The sequence below is a fragment of the Saimiri boliviensis genome, chromosome 5 (genome assembly GCF_048565385.1).
Source record: "Saimiri boliviensis isolate mSaiBol1 chromosome 5, mSaiBol1.pri, whole genome shotgun sequence".
Classification (NCBI taxonomy): Eukaryota; Metazoa; Chordata; class Mammalia; order Primates; family Cebidae; genus Saimiri; species Saimiri boliviensis.
In genome coordinates, this window is record NC_133453.1 from 38,410,656 (window position 1) to 38,435,506 (window position 24,851).

Genomic DNA, 24,851 nt, shown 5'->3' on the forward strand with positions numbered 1-24,851 from the left:
AATGGAAATATTCTATAATCTACATTGTCCAATACAGTAGCTAGTAGTTGTATTTTTTATTTTTTTTGGATGGAGATGGGATCTGGCTATGTTGCCCAGGCTGGTCTCAATCTCTTGGGCTCAATCAATCCTCCTGCCTTGGCCTCCCAGAGTGCTAGGATTAAGGTGTGAACCATCACTCTCAGTCACCTTATTTGGATATTACACACTTGAAATACGACTAGTGACTGAGGAAATGAATTTTTAATATTGTTTTAATTTTAATTAATTGAAACTTAAATTTAAATTGACAGTGCTGTAAGACTGAATTGTGTTTCTGTCAAATTCACATATTGAAACCTAACCCACAACGTGATGTTATTTGGAGATGGAGCCTCTGGAAGTAATCAGGTTTCAAGAACGTCATGAGATAGGATTAGTACCCTGTAAGAATAGACACCGCAGAGCTTGCTTCCTCTCTCTATGCTATGTGAGGACACGGGGAGAAGGTGGCCATCTGCAAGCCAGGAATAGAGCCCTCACCAGCGATCCAAATCATCTAGCACCTTGATCTTGGACTTCCCAGCTTCCAGAGCTGTGAAAAAATAAATTGCTGTTGTTTTAAGACACCAAGTCTATTGTATTTTGTTGCGGCAGTCCAAGCCAATATAACCACGTGTCTCTAGGGCTATTTTAGATAGTGCAGCTCTATATAGTTTATATAAATATACTAGGCACTGTATATAAACAAAATAGTCAAATTGTAATCATGTTTTGGTTTTGCCCATTAAAGCACAACTATAAATTGGTCTGATAATCCCTGCTTCTCCAAAAAGACTCTCTTTTCATAGCCTCAGAGCAAGTACTATAAATGAATGCTCAAAAACCTAACAAGTTATTAGATAACAAGTAACTAAATAAGAAGTTACTAGGTAAGTTACTTGGTTATGAACTATAACCAAAAATCATATACCAGGCCTCTTGCCTTCTCCCCCAATTTACTTCCAGCAAGTAGCCTTTTCTTACATAAATGGGAATTTAAAACTTTAGTATTCCAGTAATATCTGGATATTTAAATTCTACATATTCAGGGCCAGGCGCAGTGGCTCACCACAGTAATCCCAGAACTTTGAGAGGCCAAGGTCACCAGTTTGCTTGAGCTCAAGAGTTTGAGACCAGCCTAGGCAGCATGGCAAGACCCTACCTCTACCAAAAATACAAAAAATCAGCCAGGTGTGGTAATGTGTGCCTGCAGTCCCAGCTACTTGGGAGGCTGAGGTGGAGGATCACTTGAGCCCGAGAGGTGGTGATTGTAGTAAGCTGAGTTCGTGCCACTGTATTCCAGCTGACAGAGACCCTATCTCAAAAACAAAAATATAAAAAAAATTTTTACTTATTCAGAAATAAGAAAATAACAAATGAGTAGTGGTCCCGGTCTTACTGTAACATTTTACTCATCTTCGTAGCATCTATTGCTAAAAATTTTTTTATTTTTAATTTTTTTTTTTTTTTTTTTTTTTTTGAGACGGAGTTTCGCTCTTGTTACCCAGGCTGGAGTGCAATGGCGCGATCTCGGCTCACCGCAACCTCCGCCTCCTGGGTTCAGGCAATTCTCCTGCCTCAGCCTCCTGAGTAGCTGGGATTACAGGCATGTGCCACCATGCCCAGCTAATTTTTTGTATTTTTAGTAGAGACGGGGTTTCACCATGTTGACCAGGATGGTCTCGATCTCTCGACCTCGTGATCCACCCGCCTCGGCCTCCCAAAGTGCTGGAATTACAGGCTTGAGCCACCGCGCCCGGCTTTTATTTTTAATTTTTGTGAGTACATAGTAGTACATGAAATATTCTGATACAGACATGCAATGCTTTAACAATCACATCAGGGTAAATGGCATATGCATCCCCTTAAGCATTTATCTTTTATGTTATGAACAATCCAATTATACTCCTAGATATTTTAATGTACAATAAATTATTGTTGACTGTAGTCACCCTGTTGTGCTATCAAATATTAGATCTTATTCATTCCATCTAATTATATTTTTGTACTCATTAACCATCCCCACTTCTGTCCTGTCTTCACTCCCTCTGCCACTACTCTTCTCAACCTCTGGTAACCATCCTTCTACTCTATTTCCATGAGTTTGTTTTAATTTTGAGCTCCCACAAACAAGTAAGAACATGCAAAGTTTGTCTTTATGTGCCTGGCTCACTTAACATAATGTCCTCCAATCCATGTTGTTGCAAATGACAGAATTTCATTCTTTGTTATGGCTGAGTAGTATCCACTGTGTATATGTACCACATTTTCTTTATTCATTCACCTGTTGACGGGCACTTAGGTTGCTTCCAAATCTTGACTATTGTGAACATTGCTGAAGTAAACGGGGCAATGCAAACATCTCTTTGATATACTGACTTCCTTTTGGGTATATACCTAGCATTACTAAAAATTATTATTAGAAGTAATAGAATTTTAAATAATGGGCAGAATTTCTGGAAATGAAGGGATTATAAAGAATTTACTAAAAAAACAATGACAGTACATGTTAAGCTGCAACAATAAGATCCACAATTTGACCACGTCACTTCCTTGCTTGAAACCTTTTAGTGATTTCCTACCACTTCAGGAAAATTTTCAAAATCCTTAAGATGTCGTACAAGGACCCACATAATCTAGAAACTGCAAATCCCTCCAGCCTTATCCAAATAGCATACATAAAGTGCCATTCTCTTTTTCATCTTAAGGCCTTCATGCATCTGTTCTCTTTACCTGGAATGCCTCATTTATTTACTTCCTGTTCCTTTTTTTCTTCTTTTTTGAGAAGGCATTTCACTCTTGTTGCCCAGGCTGGAGTGCAATGGCACGATCTCAGCTCACCGCAACCTCTGTCTCCCAGGTTCAAGTGATTCTCCTGCCTCAGCCTCCCACGTAGCTGGCACTAGAGGCATGTGCCACCACGCCTAGCTAATTTTTTGAATTTTTAATAGAGACAAGGTTTAACCATGTTAGCCAGGATGGTCTCAATCTCCTGATCTCGTGCTCCACCCACTTCAGCCTCCTAAAGTGTCGAGATTACAGGTGTGAGCCACCGTGCCCAGCCTCTTCCTGTTCTTCTTAAACATTTCTCCAAGAATCCTACTCTAATCACCCCAGACCACTGAGGCGGGATTCTCTATCATAAACTTCCATAACATTCTATACTTATTCACACAATCCCCATATTTTTTACTACTTGTAATGTCCTTAGCTTATTTATTAAAGTATAAGTTAAATAAGAGCAGAGGCTGAGTCCTTGTTCACCAATGTGTCTTTAGCACACGGCATTATACTTGGCATTCAATAAGTATTTACTGAATAAGTAAATGATTGCTGTGCTGCTTTACTCCTTTGGCACTAACAAGAAGAACTATTAGAACCAATTATTTTAAGAGACAGAGTCTTGCTATGTTGCCCAGGCTGGACTTGAACTTCTGGGCTCAAGTGATCCTCCTGCCTTGGTCTCTGGGACAGTTGGGATGACAGGCACAAGCCACAATGCCTGTCTACTAGAACCAATCTCTGCTTTTTAAAAAAACAAAAACAAAAACAAAAAAAACCCACAAAAATACAGAGCATGCCATCAAATGAAATTATATATCACACAAAAACTCATACAATAATGGTTTGTTTATAATATGTAAACAACTGTTCATAAATTGGTGAACAGGTCAGCAAAATGTGATATATCCACATAAGTAACTATTCAGCAATAAAAGGAATAGATTACTGATATACATAACAATAAGGATAATATCAAAAACATTGTGCAAGCAAAAGACATCACACACAACTGCATATAGATTCCATTCATATGAAATCCTAGAAAATACAAAGTAATCTCAAGCAGATCAGTCGTTGCCTGGTGCTAAGGGCAAGGGGAAAACAGAATACAAAGAGGCATAAGGAATCTTTGGGGAAGGATAAAAATGTACTATATGCTGAGTATGGTGGGGAGTTTCATGACTACATACAATCATAAAAACTCATCAAAATTGTACATTTTAAATATATGCAGTTTATACCTCAATTAAGTCCTTTTTTTTTTTTTTTTTTTTTTTTTTTGAGATGGAATCTGGCTCTGTCTCCCAGGCTAGAGTGCACTGGCGCCATCTTGGCTCACTGCAACCTCTGCCTCCTGGGTTCAAGCAATTCTCTTGCCTCAGCCTCCCAAGTAGCTGGGACTACAGGTGCACACTGCCACGCCTGGCTAATTTTTTGTATTATTTTAGTAGAGATAGGGTTTCACTGTGTTGCCTAGGCTGGTTGCGAACTCCTGAGCTCAGGCAATCCGTCTCACTCAGCCAGCCTCCCAAAGTGCTTGGACTGCAGGCATTAGCCACCGCGCATGGCCATAAAGTCCATTTTTTTAAAAGGCAAGACACAATGTAGAGCTGAACATGATAACATATAGTTCAGGGAATTTAAATATTTTTCACGCATGTTATTAAAAGGTGTTACTGAGTCACAGAATCCTGGGCTTAATCTATAATTGAAAAGTAGGATTTATGGATGAATATAAATTTTCCCTTCAGTTTTGCTGATAGAAATTTTTTAAGACCGTCACTGTCATTTTATATTTAAAAATACAAAAGTCGCATAACGCTCATTTTTCAGTAGTTGTAATATATTTATCTGTACTGGAGAAGTCTAAATGCCTTATCTTTACCCTGGAATGAAGTTCAGGGACTAATTCTGGGCATGCTTGTGTGTTTGGCTTCTGTTTATCTAAGTGTCAAAATGAGCTATCTAAAATAAAAAACACAGGAACCTTACAGTAATGGGGCAAATAACTAAATAACTGAAGCAACAGTATTCCTTTCCCAAAAGACAAACTTCTCAGGACAAATACAACTAAAATTTCAGAGTATCACAAATTCTGTTGTGAAATATATGAAAAACGGAGTATCTTAATCTAACATAACTGTCCCTATAAAATTTAGTGTAAACTCAGATTTCTAAATTCAATTATAATAAATCAAGAGAGTCTCCTATGTTTCCAATGTTACGGTGAAATCTTTTGAAAAGCAAATAATCCCATCAAAAATGAAATATTTATCCCTTAATTTATATATTCCTATATCCAGAAAACAAGAGATAAAACTGTCATGAGCATTCTCATGATATCGGAAAAAGATCATAGTAGAAAAAAGATTAAAATCTTCATAAGGTACCTGTCAGGATGTCCTCAAATTTGATGTTGTATTGGAGATCCCTGAGACCAAATTCAGCACATAGTCGTACTCAAAGCTATAATGTACTTCTCTTTTCTTTTTCTTTTTTTTTTTTTTGAGACAGAGTCTCGCTCTGTCACCCAGGCTGGAGTGCAGTGGCGCAATCTCGGCTCACTACAACCTTCACCTTCCTGGTTCAAGCAATTCCTTTGCCTCAGCCTCCCGCATAGCTGGGATTACAGGCACATGCCACCATGCCTGGGCTAATTTTTTTGTGTTTTTAGTAGAGATGGGGATTCACCATGTTGGCCAGACTGGTCTCGAACTCCTGATCTCAAGCAATCTGCCCACCTCAGCCTCCCAAAGTGCTGGGATTACAGGCATGAGCCACCGCGCCCAGCCTCAAGGCTATAATGTATTACAGTAAAATAATACAAACCAAAACCAGCAACAGGAAAAGACATATGAATTAAAGTCAGGAGAAAACCAGGTGTAAACTTTCAACAGTCTTCCCCACGGAGTTACATAGGGTGCATTTAATTCCTTCAGAAGTGAAATGTTGTTTAACCAAGGGAGCTCATTAGAGACTCAGTGTCCAAAGTTTTTATTCAGGGATTGGTCACATAGGCACACCTAGCCTAGCAGGTATCAAAATTCCCAGAAGAAACGGAGGCATTCAGTAGAAACCATATTGTTTCCATATTGTTTGCACAAACATTTTAGGCATAGTAAACAACTCTAAGCGGTTTGGGAATGGTGGGAACACTCCCCAAATCTAAATTCCTAAATGCCAGCTGAGGGCCAAGTTGCAAGCAGGCCATTCTAAGGATAGCAGTCTCAAGCCTGTTTGTTTGTTTGTTTGTTTGTTTTTGTTTTTGAGACGGAGTTTAGCTCTTGTTGCCCAGGCTGGAATGCAATAGCGCAATCTCAGCTCACTGCAACCTCTACCTCCCAGGTTCAAGCGATTCTCCTGCCTCAGCCTCCTAAAAAGCTGGGATTACAGGCATGCACCACCACGCCTGGCTAATGTTGTATTTTTAGCAGAGACGGGGCTTCTCCGTGTTGGTCAGGCTGGTCTCCAATTTCTGACCTCAGGCAATCTGCCTGCCTTAGCCTCCCAAAGTGCTGGGATTACAGGCATGAGCCAACACACCCGGCCCAGACCTGTTAACTCTTTTTTGTACAGACACCTAAAGAGAAAGGCAGCCAAAACTGATTAAAACAAACACACACACACCCACACACCCAAACACACAGACACATACACACACCTACCCCCCAATTCTAAGCTGACAAAATATATCTAGTAATCCAAGCTCTCTAAAGACAGCAGTAAGAAATATTGTTCTCCCCTAATTCAGAGCAACAGCTAAACCGAAGAAAAGCAGATAAGCCAGGCTCAAGCCTCTAAGAGGCTTATATATATCCTGGAGTCTACGTAAAAATCAGTCATTAAACAGTCAAATACTTATTAAGTGCCTGTTACGTGCCAGGCAGTATTCCAAACCGGGAAACATGCTAGGAGTAAGACAGTACCCACCTACCCTCAAGGTGTTTATATTTTAATAATGTAAATACACAAATCGTAAACCTATAAACAAATAAATAAGAATTCCATGAGATGGCTTTGGGTGACTCTATTTTTCAACCCATGTTGCAATGGGTGGCCATCCTCATTAGCTACTCTTAAAAGAGGACTAAATTTTGAATATCCTAGAAATATTCTTAACTTACATAATTTTCTATAACCCTCCTGGAGAGTATCATAAAATAACAATTTTAAATATAGCTGTTCCTAAGACCCCCAAATTCTCTTTCAAATTTTTATGTAAAAAAAGAACAAATATATATAAATGTACTTCCTGGAGCATAATTATAATAGTAAACACTGGTAATCAGTTCTCTCTTTGTATGTGTGTGAGACAGGGTCTTGCTCTGTCACCCAGGCTGGAGTGCAATGGTGCAGTAACGGCTCACTGCAGCCTCGAATTCATGGGCTCAAGGGATCCTCCCAGCTCAGCCTCCTGAGTAGCTGGTACTATAGGCACATGCCACCGTGACTGTCTAGTTTTATAAACACATTTTGTAGATAATGGGGTCTTACCATGTTATACAAACTGGTTGAAGCAATCCTCCCACCTTGGCCTCTCCAAGTTTTGGGATTACAGGTGTGAGCTACTGCACCCAGCCAGTAATCAGTTCTCTACCAATGTATTTAGGTTATCAAAATCATAATATACCCCAAAATAAAATACTACACAGCCATGAAAAATTGTTTAGATTTTATTTGTTGACATGGGGGCAAAATCTACTACATCTGTATTTTTAAATTATTTATTTATTTATTTATTTATTTATTTATCTTGAGACAGAGTCCTGCTCTGTCACCAGGCTGGAGTACAGGGGCACGATCTCGGCTCACTGCAACCTCCATCTGCCAGATTCAAGTGATTCCCCTGCCTCAGCCTCCTGAGTAACTGGGAGTACAGGCACACACCACCACGCCCAGCTAATTTTTTCGTATTTTTAGTAGAGACGGGGTTTCACTATGTTGGCCAGGCTGATTTTGAGCTCCTGACCTCATGATCCCACTGCCTTGGCCTCTCTCAGAGTGCTGGGATTAGAGCCGTGAGCCACCGTGCCTGGCCAATCTATGATATATTTTTAAAGGAAAAGACAACAGCAAACTTGGCTGGGCGCGGTAGCTCACACCTGTAATCCCAGCACTTTGGGAGGCCGAGATGGGTGGATCACGAGGTCAAGAGATCGAGACCATCCTGATTAACATGGTGAAACCCCGTTTCTACTAAATATACAAAAATTAGCTGGGCATGGTGGCGCATGCCTGTAGTCCCAGCTACTGGGGAGGCTGAGGCAGGAGAATTGCTTGAACCCAGGAGGTGGAGGTTGCGGTGAGCCGAGATCGTGCCATTGCACTCCAGCCTGGGTAACAAAGAGTGAAACGCCGTCTCAAAAAAAAAAAAAAAAATACAAAACTTAGCAAGGCATAGTGACGCCTGCCTGTGGTCCCAGCTACTGGGGAGGCTGAGGCAGAAGAACTGCCTGAACCTGGGAGGTAGAGGCTGAAGTGAGCTGTGATCACCCGACTGCACTCCAGACCAGGTGACAGGGTGAGACTCTGTCTTAAACAAATAAATAAATAAATACAAATATAAATAAATAAATACATGTTGATGCAACATAGCCAGTATGTACATACTTACTACTCTTTAAAATATGTCTAGGCCAAGTGCAGTGGCTCTCACCTGTAATCCCAGCACTTGGAGAGGCCGAGGTGGTGGATCATCCGAGGTCAGGAGTTCGAGACCAGCCTGACAAACATGGTAAAACCCCACCTCTACTAAAAATACAAAATTAGCTGCGCATGGTGGAGCATGCCTGTAATCCCAGCTACTCAGGAGACTGAGGCAGGAGAATTGCTTGGGTCTGGGAGGTGGAGGTTGCAGTGAGCCGAGATTGCACCATTGTACTCCAGCCTGGGAAACAAGAGCAAAACTCTGTCTCAATAAATAAATAAAGTCTAATTCACTATGAAGATTATTTTGTTTTGTTACTGAGTATTAAAAAAATAAGATACACGACTTCCAAATGTAGAGTTAGTTCTAGAGGAAAAGAAGTAAATTAAACAGTGGACCATATCATCCAAAATTACATAGAACAGTTAAGAACATCTATAGTGTTCTACAAATCACTGGTGATCTCCACAAAACATTTCAACACAAAAGTGTTTCACATATAGAACACACCTAACTAAGGTCTTAAAAAATCTTGATGTAACTACATACACCAACGCTAACACAAAAAACAACCCAGGCAAGTATATAAAGCAACTGGAACTCTCATACTTTGGTGGTGGAAATGCAAAACAGCATAGGCATTCTGGAAAAAAGTTGGGCAGTTTCTTAACAAAGGCAAACATATACTTACCTTGCACCCCAGTAATTTTCACTCTTAAATACTACAAGAAACAAATACACACCTTCACACCGATACCAGTATATAAAATATTCATTCATAGCAGCATTGATCACAATAGCATAAATACTATTCAGCAATAAAAATAAACTTGACACAAAAGACTATACAATATGACTACATACATATATGAAATATTAGAGACACAAAAATGTTGAATTTAGTATGATCATCATTTGCTTTTGTTTTTAAAGATGGAAAAGTGCTAGATGGAGTAGCTCATGCCTGTAATCTCAACACTTTGAGAGGCCAAGGTAGGAGGATTGTTCAAGGCCAGGAGTTCAAGACCAGTCAGGACAACACAATGAGAACCTATCTCTACAAAAAATTTTAAAATTATCCAGCTGTGGGGGTACATGCCTGTAGTCACAACTTAAATGGCTGGAGCAAGAAGATGGCTTGAGCCCATGTTCAAGGCTGCAGTGAGTTAGGATCATAACTGAACTCCAGCCTGGGTGACAGAGCCAAGACTGTCTCTTAAAAAAAAAAAAAAAAAAAAAGATGAAAAAGTATAACATATGCTCCTAAACGAATAGCTAATTCTATATTAGTTAACTTGTATTAATTAATTAATTAATTTCATATATATCAAATACTAAAGATGAAACCAAAGAGACAGAAAATACACCAATCATTGCTTGGGGTGAGGGGTGGGAGCAGGAGCAATGGCAAACAGACAAGAGGGAAGACTGTGGGGATGATAAGAATGTTTTTATTGATTGTGGTGGTAGTCACATAACTGTATACATTTGCCAAAAGTTAACCAGCTGGAAACATAAAAGAATAAATTTTATTTTGTGTTAATCAAACTTTAACAGGAAATTACAACAGTACCTGCACTAGGATGTCTAAATGAAAACAACAAATAGCAAGTGTTGCTGGGGGCATAGAAAAATTAGAATCTTCAATATTGCTGGTGGCATTATAAACTGGTACAACCACCTTGAAAAAAGGTATCAAAGTTTCTCAAAAGGTTAAACAGAATTGCCATATGACCCAGCAACTACTTTCCTAGATATATGTATAATCAATAGAATTGAAAACAAGTCTAAATAAAAACTTATATACAGAGCTGGGCATGTTGGCTTATGCCTGTAATCCCAGCATTTTGAAAGGCCAACACGGACAGATCACTTGAGGTCAGGAGTTGGAAACCAGACTGGTCAACATAGCAAAACCCTGTCTCTACAAAAAATACAAAAATTAGCCAGGCGTGGTGGCATGTGCCTATAGTTCCAGTTACTCAGCAGGCTGACGTGGGAGGATCACTTGAGCCTGGGAGGTGAAGGTTGCAGTGAGTTGAGATTGTGCCACTGCACGCCAGCCTGGGGGACAGACAGAGACCCTGTCTCAAATAAATAAATAAATAAAAATATGTACTCATATAGAATGTCAAAACAAACCCAAGAAAGAACAAAGCTGGAAGCCTCATCCTTTCTGATTTGAAAATGTATTACAAACATACAGTAATCAAAACAGCATGGTACTGGCATAAAGACAGACATATAGAACAGAATAGTGTCCAGAAATAAACCCTTGCATATATGGTCAAATGATCTTCAATAAGCATGTCAAGACTACACAATGAAGAAAGGATAGTCTCTTCAATAAATGGTGCTGGGAAAACTGGATATCCACATTCCAAAAAAAAAAAAAAGCTGGACCCTTACACTATGAACAAAAATTAACTGAAAATGCAAAATACATTAAAGAAGTAAGCATAAGACTTAAAACTATAAAACTGCTAGAAGAGGCTGGACATGGTGGCTCACACCTGTAATCTCAACACTTTAGGAGGCTGAGGTAGGCAGATTGCTCAGGAGTTTGAGACCAGCCTGGGCAACACAGCAAAACCCTGTCTATATCAAAAATTACAAAAATCAGCCAGGCATGGTAGTATGTGCCTACAGTCCCAGCTACTCAGGAGGCTGAGATGGGAGGATTGCTTAAATAATCACTGTCGAGGCAGCAGTGAGCCATGACTGCACCATGCACTCCAGCCTGGGTGACAGAGTGAGACCCTGTCTCAAAGCAAAACAAAAACAAACAAACAAAAAAACCTGCTATAAGAAAACACAGCAGGAAAACTTAATGACACTAGGATTTTGTCAATTATTTCACACATAGGACACCAAAAGCACAGGCAGCAAAACCAAAATAGACAAAGGGACTACATCAAACTTCTACACAGAAAAGAAAATCAACAGAGTGAAAACCTAAAGAATGGAAAAAAATATTTATAAATCAAGTATCTGATAAGGGGTTAATATTCAAAATATATAAAGAATTCCTACACCTTGGTAACCAAAAAATCCTAAATAACCTGATTTAAAAATGGGCAAAGGACTTCAATAGACATTTCTCCAAAGATATACACAGTGGCCAACAAGCATATGAAAAGATGCTCAACATCATTAATCTTTAGGGAACTGCAAATACAACCAAAATATATTACCTCACTCCCGACTGGATGGCCACTGCCTGAAAAACAGGAATGGGCACAGTGGCTCAATGCCTACAATCCCATTACTGTGGAAGGCCAGAGTGAGAGGATCACTTGAACCTAGTTGTTTGAGACCAGCCTAGGCAACATAGTGAGACCCCCATCGCTAGAAAAACAGTTGGGTGCAGTGGCACACACCTATAATCTCAGCTACTTGGGAGGCTGAGGCAGAAGGACTGCTTGAGCCCAGGAATTTGAGGCTGCAGTGAGCTATGACAGTACTATGGCACTACAGCCTAGACGGCAGAGTGAGACAAAAAGGCACAGGGGCTCATGCCTGTAATCCCAACACTTTGGGAGGCTGAGGTTGGGTGGATCACTTGAGGACAGGAGTTCCAGATCAGCCTGGCCAACATGGCAAATCCCCATCTCTACCCCCTCCCCCAAAAAAATAGCCAGGCATGGTGCTGCATGCCTGTAATCCCAGCTACTTGGGAGGCTAATGCAGGAGAATCACTTGAACCTGGGAGGTGGGGTTGCAGTGAGCCGAGATCGCACCACTGCACTCTAGCCTGGGTGACAAAGCAAGACTCTGTCTTGAGAAAAAGAAAGAGAGGCCAGGCGCGGTGCACTTTGGGAGGCCGAAACGGGTGGATCACGAGGTCAAGAGATCAAGACCATCCTGGCCAACATGGTAAAACCCCATCTCTACTAATAGAAAAATTAGCTGGGCATGTGGCACATGCCTGTAGTCCCAGTTACCCGAGAGGCTGAAGCAGAAGAATTGCTTGAACCCAGGAGGCAGAGGTTGCAGTGAGCCAAGATCATGCCACTGCACTCCAGCCTGGTGCTTGGAGACAAAGTGGGACTCTGTCTCAAAAAAAAAAAAAAAAGAAGAAGAAGAAAAAGAAAAGAAAAGAAAGAGAGAGAGAGAAAAAGAAGTGCAGAAAGTAAGTGTTGGTAAAATTGGTGAAGTATATATCTAAAAGAATTGGAAACAGAATCTTGAAAAGCTATTTGCACACCCATTGTGTTAGTAAGCTTGGGCTACTGAATACCACAGACTAGGGGGTATAAACCTATCTGGGAAGTCCAAAATTGAGGTGCTATCCATCATTTCCCGGTGAGGGCTTTCTTTGTGGCTCACAGATGGCCATGTTGTTGCTGTGTCTTCTCATAGTACAGAAAAGAGATCTGGTGTCTTCCTCTTCTTATAAAGGAACCAGCCCTACTGGATTAGGCCCCAGCCTTATGATCTCATTTAACCTTTATCATCGCCTCCTTACAGATCTTATCTACAAACTCAGTCACATTGGGAGTTCGGGTTTCAATATATGAATTTGAGAAGAAGACATTTCAGTCCACAGTACACATGTTCACTGCAGTATTATTCACAATAGGCAAGCAGTAGAAGCAACTTAAATGTGCATCAACAGATGATGAATAAACAAAATGTATTCTATATATATGACAGAATATTATTCAGTCTTTTAAAAAGAAGTAAATCCTGTCACATGCTACAACAGGAATGAACCTTCAGGACATTATGCTAAGATAAATAAGCCAGTCACAAAAGACCAAATAATGCATATTTAAATAAAGCATCGAAAGGTGTCAAACTCACAGAAACAGAAAGAAAAATGGTGGTTAGCTGCCAGGAGCTGGAGGGAAGGTAAAGTAGGAAGTTGTGTTTGGTGGATGTAGACTTTCAGCCATCCAGGATAGGGGGATTCTGGACATCTGACGCATAACTATGTGCATGCTGTTGACAATACTGTACTATATACTTGAAAATTGTTGGGAAAGTGTATTTTGTTATATGATTTGCCATAGTTTAAAAAATAAGAAAGGAAGTACTGATATATGCTAAAACATGGATGAACCATGAAGTTAATCACAAAACACCACAATTTATAGATTTCAATTTATATAAGACACCCAAAATAGATGAAGATATTTAAACTGAAAGTAAGCTAGTACTTACATACAGCTGGGATAAGGGACGTATATTTGGAGAAGAATTGGGAATAACTGCTAATGAGTACAAGATTTCTTGCTGGGGGACCATATGACGCATATGAGCTGTAAAGTCACAGATCATTGAAATTTGAGGATGATAACAATTCCTTTAGATTCATTTACCCTTTGTAACTAACAGGTTAACCCAGGTAAATTATGTGATTCCCTCAAGAAAACATTTCCATTATCTCCCTTTCAGTGTATTTTATAATTTTTAAATGAAGTAAATTAGTGACAATTCAACCTTAATGTTTTGAATTTCAAAAAAGATATTTATTGCACTCTTACGTTGATCCCTGCTTTCCCTTCAAAGTAGAAGAGGGAAAATAAGGAAAGAAAACTTTGAAAGACTAGTATTAAGAATATTTTTGAGGCCAGGGGCGGTGATTCACTCCTGTAATCCTAGCACTTTGGGAGGCTGAGGTGGGTGGATCACCTGAGGTCAGGAGTTCAAGACCAGCCTGGCCATCATGGAGAAACTCCATCTTTAAAAAAAAAAAGAATATTTTCTTACTCTTGGCACTTTGGGAGGCTGCTGAGGTGGGTGTGGATTACTTGAGCTCAGGCGTTCAAGACCAGCCTGGGCAGCAGAGTGAAACCCCGTCTCTACTAACATACAAAATAGTTGAGTATGGCGACATGCGCCTGTAGTCCCAGCTATTTCGGAGCCTGAGGCAGGAGAACTGCTTAAACTTGGGAGGCAGAGGATGCAAGAGAGCTGAGATCACACCACTGCACTTCAGCCTGGGTGACAGAGTGAGACTCTGTCTCAAAAAAAAAAAAAAAAGAATATTTTCTATGTGGGAAAACAAATATATACTAATCAATGTGTATTTAATATCTTAATAAAATACAACACCATTTCATGATTAAAACACTTAACAAACTAGGAATAGAAAGGACCGTTCTCAATGTAATAAAATCATCTATGAAAAACCTACAAGTAACATCATACTTAATGATGAAAAACTGAAAACTTTTCCTTCAAATATCAGGAACAAGACAAAAATGTTGGCTTCCCCACATGTATCCAAACATGTACTGGAGATTCTTCTAGCCAGGGAAAGTAGGCAAAAAGTAAAAATAAAGAAGAAAGAAAAAGAACAATGAAATAAAAGACATACAGATTACAAAGGAAGAAGTAAAGTCATCTCTGTTTGAAGATGGTATCATCTTGCATTCTGCAATGTTGTTTAAATTAAATTAGTTCTAGTAATTTTTTGTAGGTTCCTTAGGATTTGTTTATATACAAATGTATTCGTATATATGTGTACATACATAAATATATATAAAAACATAAATATAAACATATACATATATTTATATTTGAATATATATAGTATATATATTTGTATATAAACAAATCCTAAGGAACCTACAAAATCCAAATTTGCTTGTATATAAGCAAATCCTAAGGAACCTACAAAAAAATTACTAGTTAATAAAAATGCAACAACATTACAGAATATATCAATATATAAAAATCAATTGTATTTTTGTACACTAGCAATGAACAATACAAATGCGAAATTAAGAAAATCATCCCATTTATAATAGCATCAAAAGAACGAAATTATTAGGAAAAATTTTAACAAAAGTACAAGATTTACACAATGAAAATTGCAAAACATCAATGGAAAAATGTAAAATGATCTAAACAAATGAAGAGACATCCCATGCTCATTGATTATAGACTTAATATTTACAGTTAAGATGGCAATACTCCCCAAATTTATCTACATATTCAATACAATCTCTTTCAAACACCAGCTGCCTTTCTAGTAGAAACTGACAAGCTGCTACTTTATATGGAAATACAAGGGACCCAGAATAGCCCAAACCATCTTGAAACAGAAGAACAAAGTCAGAGGATTCACAATGTCTGATTTCAAAACGTAGTACAAAGCAACAAATCAAGACTGTAGCACAGCATGGTACTGATATAAAGACAAACATGCACATCAATGGAATGCAATTCAGAATTGAGATAAACTCTTATATATATGGTGAACTGATTTTTGACAAGGGTGCCAAGGCAATTCAATGGGGAAAAAATTACCTTTTTCAATAAATAATGCTTTGATAACTGGATATCCATGTATAAAAGAATAAAGTTGGATCCCCTACCTTGTATCATAAACAAAAATTAACTGCAAATGGATCAGAAACGCTAAACATAATAGGTAAAACTATAAAACTCTCAGAAGAAAACATAGGTATAGATCCTTTATGATCTTAGATTAGGCAATAGTTTCTTAGCCATGACACCAAAAAGCACAACAAAAGGAAAAATAGAATGTCAACAAAATTTAAAACTTTCAAAACACACCATAAAGAAAGTGAAGACATCCTTTCACAGACAGACCCACCAAAGCTCTGACTGTGAAGGAAAAAGGAAAAAAAAAAAAAAAGAAAGAAAGAAAGAAAGTGAAGACAACTCACAGAATGGGGGGAAAATGTACAAGTCACACACCTAGCAAGGTACTAGTATGCAGAATACAAAAAGAAGTCTTTTTTTTTTTTTTGAGACAGTTTCCCTCTTGTGCAATGGGGTGATCTCAGCTCACCGCAATCTCCGCCTCCTGGGTTCAAGCCAGCCATTCTCCTGTCTCAGCCTCCCGCGTAGCTGGGATTACAGGCATGTGCCAGCTAATTTTGTATTTTTAGTAGAGACAGGGTTTCTCCATGTTGGTCAGGTGCAAACTCCTGACCTCATGTGATTCACCCGCCTTTGCCTCCCAAAGTGCTGAGATAACAGGCATGAGCCACCATGCCTGGCCATAAAAAGAACTCTTACACCTAATCACCTGATCAAGCAATTTCACTCTTAAGTATATGCAAGAGATATAAAAACACATATTAATGAAAAAAACTACTCATAATGGCATTATTCATAATAGCTAAAAGGTGGAAACAACCACATGTTTATCAACTGATGAAAGAATAAACAAAGTGTACTATATCTGTAACAGAATATTATTGGACAATAAAAGGAAATGAAGTGTGGGGTATATGTTACAATATGGATGAACCCTGAAAACATTATGCTGAGTGGCGGGGCACAGTGGCTCATGCCTGTAATCACAGCACTTTGGGAGGCCGAAGCAGGTAGATCACCTGAGGTCAGAAGTACGAGACCAGCCTCGCCAACATTGTGAAATCCTGTCTCTACTAAAAATACGAAATAATCAGCTGGGCGTGGTGGCACATGACTTTAATTCCAGCTACTCGGGAGGCTGAGGCAGAATTGCTTGAACCCAGGAGGCAGAGGTTGCAGTGGGCCGAGATTGCACCACTGCACTCCAGCCTGAGCAACAGAGGGAGACTCAGTCTCCAAAAAAAAAAAAACATTAGGCTGAGTGAAAGAAGCCAGACACCAAAGACTATATATTATATGATATGATTCAACTTACAGGATATGTCTAGAATAGGCAAATTTGAGACAGAAAGCAGACTGCTGTTTGCCAGATGCTTGGGGAAGGAAGAATTACTGCTAATGGATATGGGACTTCTTAGTGGTGTAAGAAAAATTCTAAAATTGATTGTGGTGACATTTGTACAACTCTGTGAATATGCTAAAAAGCAGTGAATTCTGCACTTTAATGGCTGAATTATATGCTATGTAGATTATATCCCAATAAAGCTGTTATAAAAAAGAATATGTATATATGAATGAAAATCATTTTATAAAATAACATAAAACACATTAAAATTTATTGCAACAACTGAAAACATAAGAAGAGATACAAATGATCAGGTTGGAAATCCTAAAGAGGTAAATTTAGAGTATTTAAGGAAGCCCTAAAAATAAATGATAATTGACTAAAGAGAAAAATTTTCCATTTGAATAAAAAGCATGGAAATAAGAAAAAAGAGAGAGATGAGTGGAAAACAATTCCTACCGCAAGGCGAAATATTTTGCAAAGGCCTAGTAAAGAATTCTAAAGTCATGTTTCTTGGAAAACTTGCAAGTTTAATAAAGCCAATTTGGGCTGAGGTTATTTTCAGTACCACTGGAAAAATTGTACAAAAAGAATACATCATTTTCTAGGAATAGGACCACATATATAAGTTAGAATTACAAAATATTACTTAGAACTAGAAGTCAAATTTTCCATAATAAAGCAGGAATTCATCCTAAACGTAACATCTCTGACAGATAATCTACTTAGAGGTTTTCAGGGGTGGCAAGCTCACTAATTCAAAAGATAGGCCATCCATTGTTTCCATTTTAAAAGCTTAAAAGCAAATCAGATGTCTTTGTCAAGATAAAACTGAGAGTTTTTTTCAGTTTTGGGACTTTTGTTTTTTGAGACAGCGTCTCACTTTATTGCTCAGGATGGAGTATAGTGGCACAATCAGTGCTCACTGCAGCCTCAATGACCTGGGCTCAGATGATCCTCTCTCCTCAGGACCCCAAGTAGCTGAGACCACAGGCACAGTATCATGCCTGACTTAACTTTTTTGTATTTTGTTTGTACAGATGGGGTTTCACCATGTTACCCAGGTTGGTCTCTCACTCCTGGGCTCAAGGGATTTGCCTGCCTCAGCCTCCCAAAATGCTGGGATTACAGGTGTGAGCCACTGTGCTTGGCCAAGATAAAACTAAGTTTTCATGAAAATGGCCAATTTAATTATCAGTATAACCAGTAATGTACCATTTTTATAGTTAACTTAGTGTAGAAAGAAATGTAGCATAAGAAATGCTTTTTTTGAGTCATGACCAAGTGCAAACAATAATAAACATAAAACTAAAACAAAAATTTCATGGAACAATACTTAAAGACAGTCACGTGTGGCTTAATGACAGAAATATGTTCTGAGAAATTTGTTATTAGGTGACTTCATTGTATGAATATCACAGAGTGTACTTACACAAACCTAGATGATAGAGCCTACTACATACCTAAGCTATATGGTGTAACTTATTACTCCTAGGCTATAAGTTAGTTGAATAGCTGCTATACTGAATACTGTAGCCTGTTATAACACAATAGTATCAGTGTATCTAAACATAAGTACAGCAAAAATACAGTATGAAAAGATGAAATATGGTATGCCTGTATAGGCCACTTACCATGAATGGAGCTTATAGGACTGGAAGTTGCTCTAGGTCCATGTGTGAGCAGGAAGTGAATGTGAAGGCCTAGGACGGTAATGTACCCTACTGTAAACTTCATAAACACTATACTTAGACAACATTAGTTTTATTTTTAAAATTTATCTAAAAATAAACAAATAAATAAATAAATAAAAGGCCAGGTGCAGTGGCTCACGCCTATAATCCCAGCACTTTCGAGGGCCAAGGCGGGTAAGTCACCTGAGGTCAGGAGTTCAAGACCAGCCTGACCAACATAGAGAAACCCTGTCTCTACTAAAAATACAAAATTAGCCAGGCACAGTGGTGCACACCTGTAGTCCCAGCTACCTGGGAGACTGAGGCAGGAGAATCGCTTGACCCCAGGAGGCAGAGGTTATGGTGAGCCAAAATTTCGCCATTGCACTCCAGCCTGGGTAACAAAGTGAAACTCCATCTTGAAAAAAACAATAATAATTTTTTTTCTTTTCTCAGTAATAAATTAGCCTTAGATTACTTTTTTACTTGTGATTTTTAACTTAACATTTTTACTCTTGTAATAAAACACTTAGCTTAAAATACAAACACAATGTACAACTAAACAAAAATATTTCCTTTCTCTTTTTTTTTTTCTTGCTCTATCCCCCAGGCTGGAGTGCAGTGGCATGATCTCAGCTCACTGCAGCCTCCACCTCAAAGGTTCAAGTGATTCTCTTGCCACAGCCTCCGCCAAGTAGCTGGGATTACAGCCGACTGCCACAACGTCTGGTTAATTTTTGTATTTAGAGATACAGTTCACCATGTTGGCCAGGGTGGTCTCGAATTCCTGACCACAGGTGATCCGCCCACCTCAGTCACCCAAAGTGTTAGGTGTGAGAGCCACAGTGCCTAGCTTCTTTTTTGAGGCAGGATCTGGCTCTGTTGCCCAGACTGGAGTGCAGCGGCACAATCTCGGCTCACTGCAACCTCTGCCTCCTGGGTTTAAGCGATTCTCCTGCCTTACTCTCCCAAGTAGTTGGGACTACAGGTGCGCACAACTATACCCAGCTAATTTTTTGTTTTGTTTTGTTTTGTTTTTCAATAGAGACAGAGTTTCACCATGTTGGCCAGGCTGATCTCGAACTCCTGACCTCAGGTGATCTGCCTGCCTGCCTTGGCCTCCCAAAGTGCTGGAAATACAGGTGTGAGCCACTGCAACCAGCCTACCCAACTTATTTTTGAATTCTTTTGTAGAGAAGGGGGCTCACCATGTTTCCCAGGCTGATCTGGAACTCCCAAGCTCAAGCAAACTGCCTACCTCAGCCTCCCAAATTGCTGGGATTTCAGGCGTAAAAAACATTTTCTTTCCTTGTATCTCTATTCTGTAAGCTTTTTTCTTAAAAATGTTTAAGCTTTTTTTGTGAAAAACTAAGACACAAACATACACATTAACCTGGGTCTCACAGGGTCAGACTTATCAATATCACTAACATCTACTTCCACATTTTGTCCCACTGGAAGGTTTTCAGGGACAGCAACATTCATGGAACTGTCATCTCTATGATAACAATGCCTTCTTTTGCAACATCTTCCTCTTTAAAACCTGTCTGAGTCTGTTTTGTAGTAAACTTCTTTATTTATAATAATCTAAAATAATGACTAAGAAGTCTTAATGTAGTAAACATACAAACCAGTAACATACTCATTATCATCATTATCAAATATTATGTACTGTAAAAAATTTCACGTGCTATACTTTTACATGACTGGCTATATAGCCACTAGGTTCCACTTTTACCATCTAACTGCCAATTTCCAAAGGAAAAGTATATTACTAATAGCGCTGTGTGGATCAATTTTACGTGTCAACTTAACTGGATGCTCAGATGCCTGGTAAAATACTATTTCTGGGTGTGTCTAAGAGGTATTTCTGGAAGAGTATTTCAATCAATAGACTAAGTAAAGAAGATTCCCCCCACATCATGTGGATGGGCATCATCCAATCTGCTGAGGGCTTGAATACAATGAAAAAGTAAAGGAAGGGTATATTTGCTATTACTTCTTGAGCTAAATCATCAATCTTCTGCCGTTAAACATCAGAGCTAAGGACTTCAGGGCCTAGACCAGTGCCCACCCGGTTCTGAGGACTCCAGCCTTGGATTGGGAGTTAAAACACTGGTTTTCTGGGTTCTGAGGCCTTTGGACTCAGACCAAATTACATCACCAGCTTTCCTAGTCCTCCGGCAGCTTGCAGATGGCATATCACGGGACCTCTAGGCCTCCAAAATCAAGTGAACTAATTCCCATAATAAATCTCCTCTTACATAAGAGGACTTCAAAAAATTTGTGGAAAAATGAAATTAAAACATAAAAATAGGCCAGGTGCGGTGGCTCACACCTGTAATCTTAGCACTTTGAGAGGCTGAGGCAGTCAGATCGCTTGAGCCCCAAGAGTTTGAGATCTGCCTGGGCAACATGGCAAAACCCCATCTCTACAAAAAATACAAAAATTAGCCAGGTGTAATGGTCTGCAGCATCTGTAGTCCCAGCTATTGTGGCAGGTGGGTTGAGGGGGATGTCTTGAGTGAGAGGATTGCTGGGCCCAGGAGGTCAAGGCTGCAATGAGTCATGACCATGCCACTGCACTGCAACCTGAAGACAGAGCAAGGTCCTGACTGAAAAAAATAAAATATATAAATTTTATTTCTCAACATAAGCTGCATCAAGATCAAGACACTTTTATAAGTGATGATACAAGCCATTTAGTCCATCCCTAAAGAATTGAAGGTCCTGGGAATTTAACCATGTCAATGTAATCTTTTTTATATTATTAACTGAAGAAAAATGGGTGCTCTTTAAAGATTTTTTTAAGATTAGGAAGCAGCTGGCCACAGTGGCTCACACCTGTAATTCCAATACTTTGGGAGGCTGAGATGGGAGGGTTACTTGAGTCCAGGAGTTTGAGCCCAGCCTGGGCAACATAGTGAGACCTCATCTCTACAAAAAGTAAACAAAATTAGCTGAGCATGGTGGTGCACCTGTAGTCCTAGCTATTTGGGAGGCTGAGGTAGGAGGCTTGCTTGAGCCCTAGAGGTCAATGCTGCAATGAGCCAAGAATGTGCCAGCCACTGCACTCCAGCCTGTGTGACAGAGCGAGATGTTTTCTCAAAAAGATAAAAGAAAATAAAGATTTTGAAACAAAAAGAAGTCAGAAGGAGCCAAATCAGGACTATAGGGTAAATGCCTAATGATTTTCCACTGAAACTCTTGAAAAACTGCCCTTGTATGATGACAGGAATGAGCAGGAGTATTGTCATGGTGGAGAAGGACTTTCTTTTTTTTTTTTTTTTTGAGACGGAGTTTCGCTCTTGTTACCCAGGCTGGAGTGCAATGGCGCGATCTCAGCTCACTGCAACCTCTGCCTCCTGGGTTCAGGCAATTCTCCTGCCTCAGCCTCCTGAGTAGCCGAGATTACAAGCACATGCCACCATGCCCAGCTAATTTTTTGTGTTTTTAGTAGAGACGAGGTTTCACCATGTTGACCAGGATGGTCTCGATCTCTTGACCTCGTGATCCACCCGCCTCGGCCTCCCAAAGTGCTGGGATTACAGGCTTGAGCCACCACACCCGGCCAAGGAGAAGGACTTTCTAGCAAAGCTCTCTCTAGTGTTTTTCTGCTAAAGCTTTGACTAACTTTCTCAAAACATTCTCATAATAAGCAGATGTTATCATTCTTTGGCCCTGCAGAAAATCAACAAGTAAAATGTCTGAAATCCCAAAAAACTGTTGCCATGACCTTTACTCTTGACTGGTCCACTCTTGGTTTGACTGGACCACTTCCACCTCTTGGTAGCCATGGCTTTTATTATGCTCTGTCTTCAGCCATGTTTCATCTGTTACAATTTTTTCAAGAAATACTTCAGGATCTTGATCCCATTTGTTTAAAATTTCCATTGAAGGCCAGGCACAGTGGCTCATGCCTGTAATTCCAACACTTTGGGAAGCCAAGGTGGGCAAATCACGAAGTCAGGAGATTGAGACCAGCCTGACCAACATGGTGAAACCCTGTCTCTACTAAAAATATAAAAAATTAGCCAGGCATGGTTGATTGTTCCTGTAATCCCAGCTACTCAGGAGGCTGAGGCAGAAAAATCACTTGAACCCAGGAGGTGGAGGATGCAGTGAGTCGAGATCACGCCATTGCACTCCAGCCTGGGCAACAGAGCAAGACTCCATCCCCCCCCCCCAAAAAAAAAAAAAAAATCCATTGAAAGCACTGCTTGTCTATAGCTGATCTAGGTGCAATAATTTTGGCCCCCATTGAGCTGAAAGTTTGCCCAAATTTAATTTGCCCAAGTTTAATTTCAGCCAGAATTGTGTAAGCTGAATCACTTGAGATGTCTGTGATGTTGACTATTGTTTTTGCTGTTAATCATTGGTCCTCTTTAAATAAGGCACAAACAAGGTTAATTTTTTCCTTGCAAATTGATGTGGATAGTCTGACGTCACAAGCTTCATCTTTAACATTGTCCTGTCTCTTTTTTTTTTTTTTTTTTTTTTTTGAGATGGAGTCTTGCTCTGTCGCCAGGCTGGAGTGCAGTGGCACGATCTCAGCTCACTGCAACCTCTGCCTCCCAGGTTGAAGCAATTCTCCTGCCTCAACCTCCCAAGTTGCTGGGACTACAGGCACACACCACCATGCCCAGCTAATTTTTATATTTTTAGTAGAGACAAGGTTTCACCATGTTGGTCAGGCTGGTCCTCATGATCTGCCCGCCTCAGCCTCCCTAAATGCTGGGATTACAGGTATGAGTCACCATGCCTGTCCTGTCCCGTCCTTTCTTAAAATGAGTTATCCACTTGTAAACTGCTGATTTCTTTGAGGCATTGTCCCCATAAACTTTTTGTAAATCATCAATGATTTTACCATTCTTTCACCCAAGTTTCACCATAAACTTTATGTTTGTTCTTGCTTCAATTTTAGCAGAATTCATGTTGCTTTAATAGGAGATTTTTTCAAACTGATGTCTTATCCTTCCTTAGTGTCTCAAACCAGATCCTGTGAAAGTTTATTTTGGCACGAAAAATTTTTAAAAACATGCATAGTGTTTTCATAATACACATTTCCCATGACCTTTCAAAGGTCCCCTTGTGTATCTATCTATCATCTACCCACTCACCCACCTACCTATACCTACCTATCTACTTACTCCTATTGGTTCTGTTTATCTGGAGAATCCTGACTAACACAAGTTCTAAAGATCCTGGAGGTCCAGTAAAGATAAAATTCAGCAGAGAGCATGCTTGCTGTTAGATCTGGCAAAGTAACATTCTTGAACATCCTAGACAGATGCTATCTTACCAGCTGGCAGACGGCTATATGATTTTCAGCCCCAAAGGTTAATTTAGATATAGGACTTGCCTGCCACTAGATCTGGCAAGGCAACACTCTTAAACATCCTTACTAAATACCACCTTACCAGCTGGCAGATGGCTATATGATTTTAAGTCTCAAAGGATTATGGAATAGGGCCAGGTCAAACCTCGAAACAGCGAAGTAGATTGAATAGCTGAAGTTCACCCTTATCATTTTATTAAATGACACAAAACACACAGATTTCAGCTGCCTTTGGTATATTTTTTAAATAGGTGAAAACTTCCAAAACAAATGCCAACACTATGTGATAAAATGACTTTAAATACTTTAAGATCAGAATCTGAGAAACAGAACAGATATACATATTTGTTGTGTATTAGGTAACATCTAAGCTGGGATCATTTTTAAAAATCACAAAACAAAGAGTCAACACAAACTATAATTTAAAAAAGAATGAGTGAGGCTATGACTTATACTTAATTCGTTATTATTTATGCTAATTTACGGTTTTTTAACCTCAGTACTACTTGCATTTTGTGCCAGATGATTCTTTGTTGTGGGGGCTGTCCCACATATGGTAGACATGTTGCAGCATGACTAGATTCCATCCAGTAAATGTTAATAGCATCTCCTAGATGTTACAACCAAAAATGTCTCCACATATTCCCAAATGTCCTTGATTGCAAAATCACCTCTATTTAAATACCACTGTGCTAATGGAATGAAACAGCACAGTACAGAAAAATCTCAAATAACCAAGATGAA

The 24,851-nt window shown here is 39.4% G+C and overlaps 1 protein-coding gene across 4 annotated transcripts in view; it reads right to left on the reverse strand.

The window, feature by feature from the left end:
- Window positions 1-24,851, reverse strand: part of BMPR2 (bone morphogenetic protein receptor type 2) — a 180,393-nt gene that overhangs the window by 100,597 nt on the left and 54,945 nt on the right. For 2 of the 4 annotated variants that reach the window (XM_074399252.1, XM_074399251.1), the window contains exon 2: window positions 18,731-18,799. The exons of the other annotated variants lie outside the window; for them this stretch is intronic. In XM_074399252.1, the coding sequence (XP_074255353.1) occupies window positions 18,731-18,799 (69 nt within the window). The remainder of the gene's footprint in view (window positions 1-18,730; window positions 18,800-24,851) is intronic. 4 annotated transcript variants of the gene reach the window in all.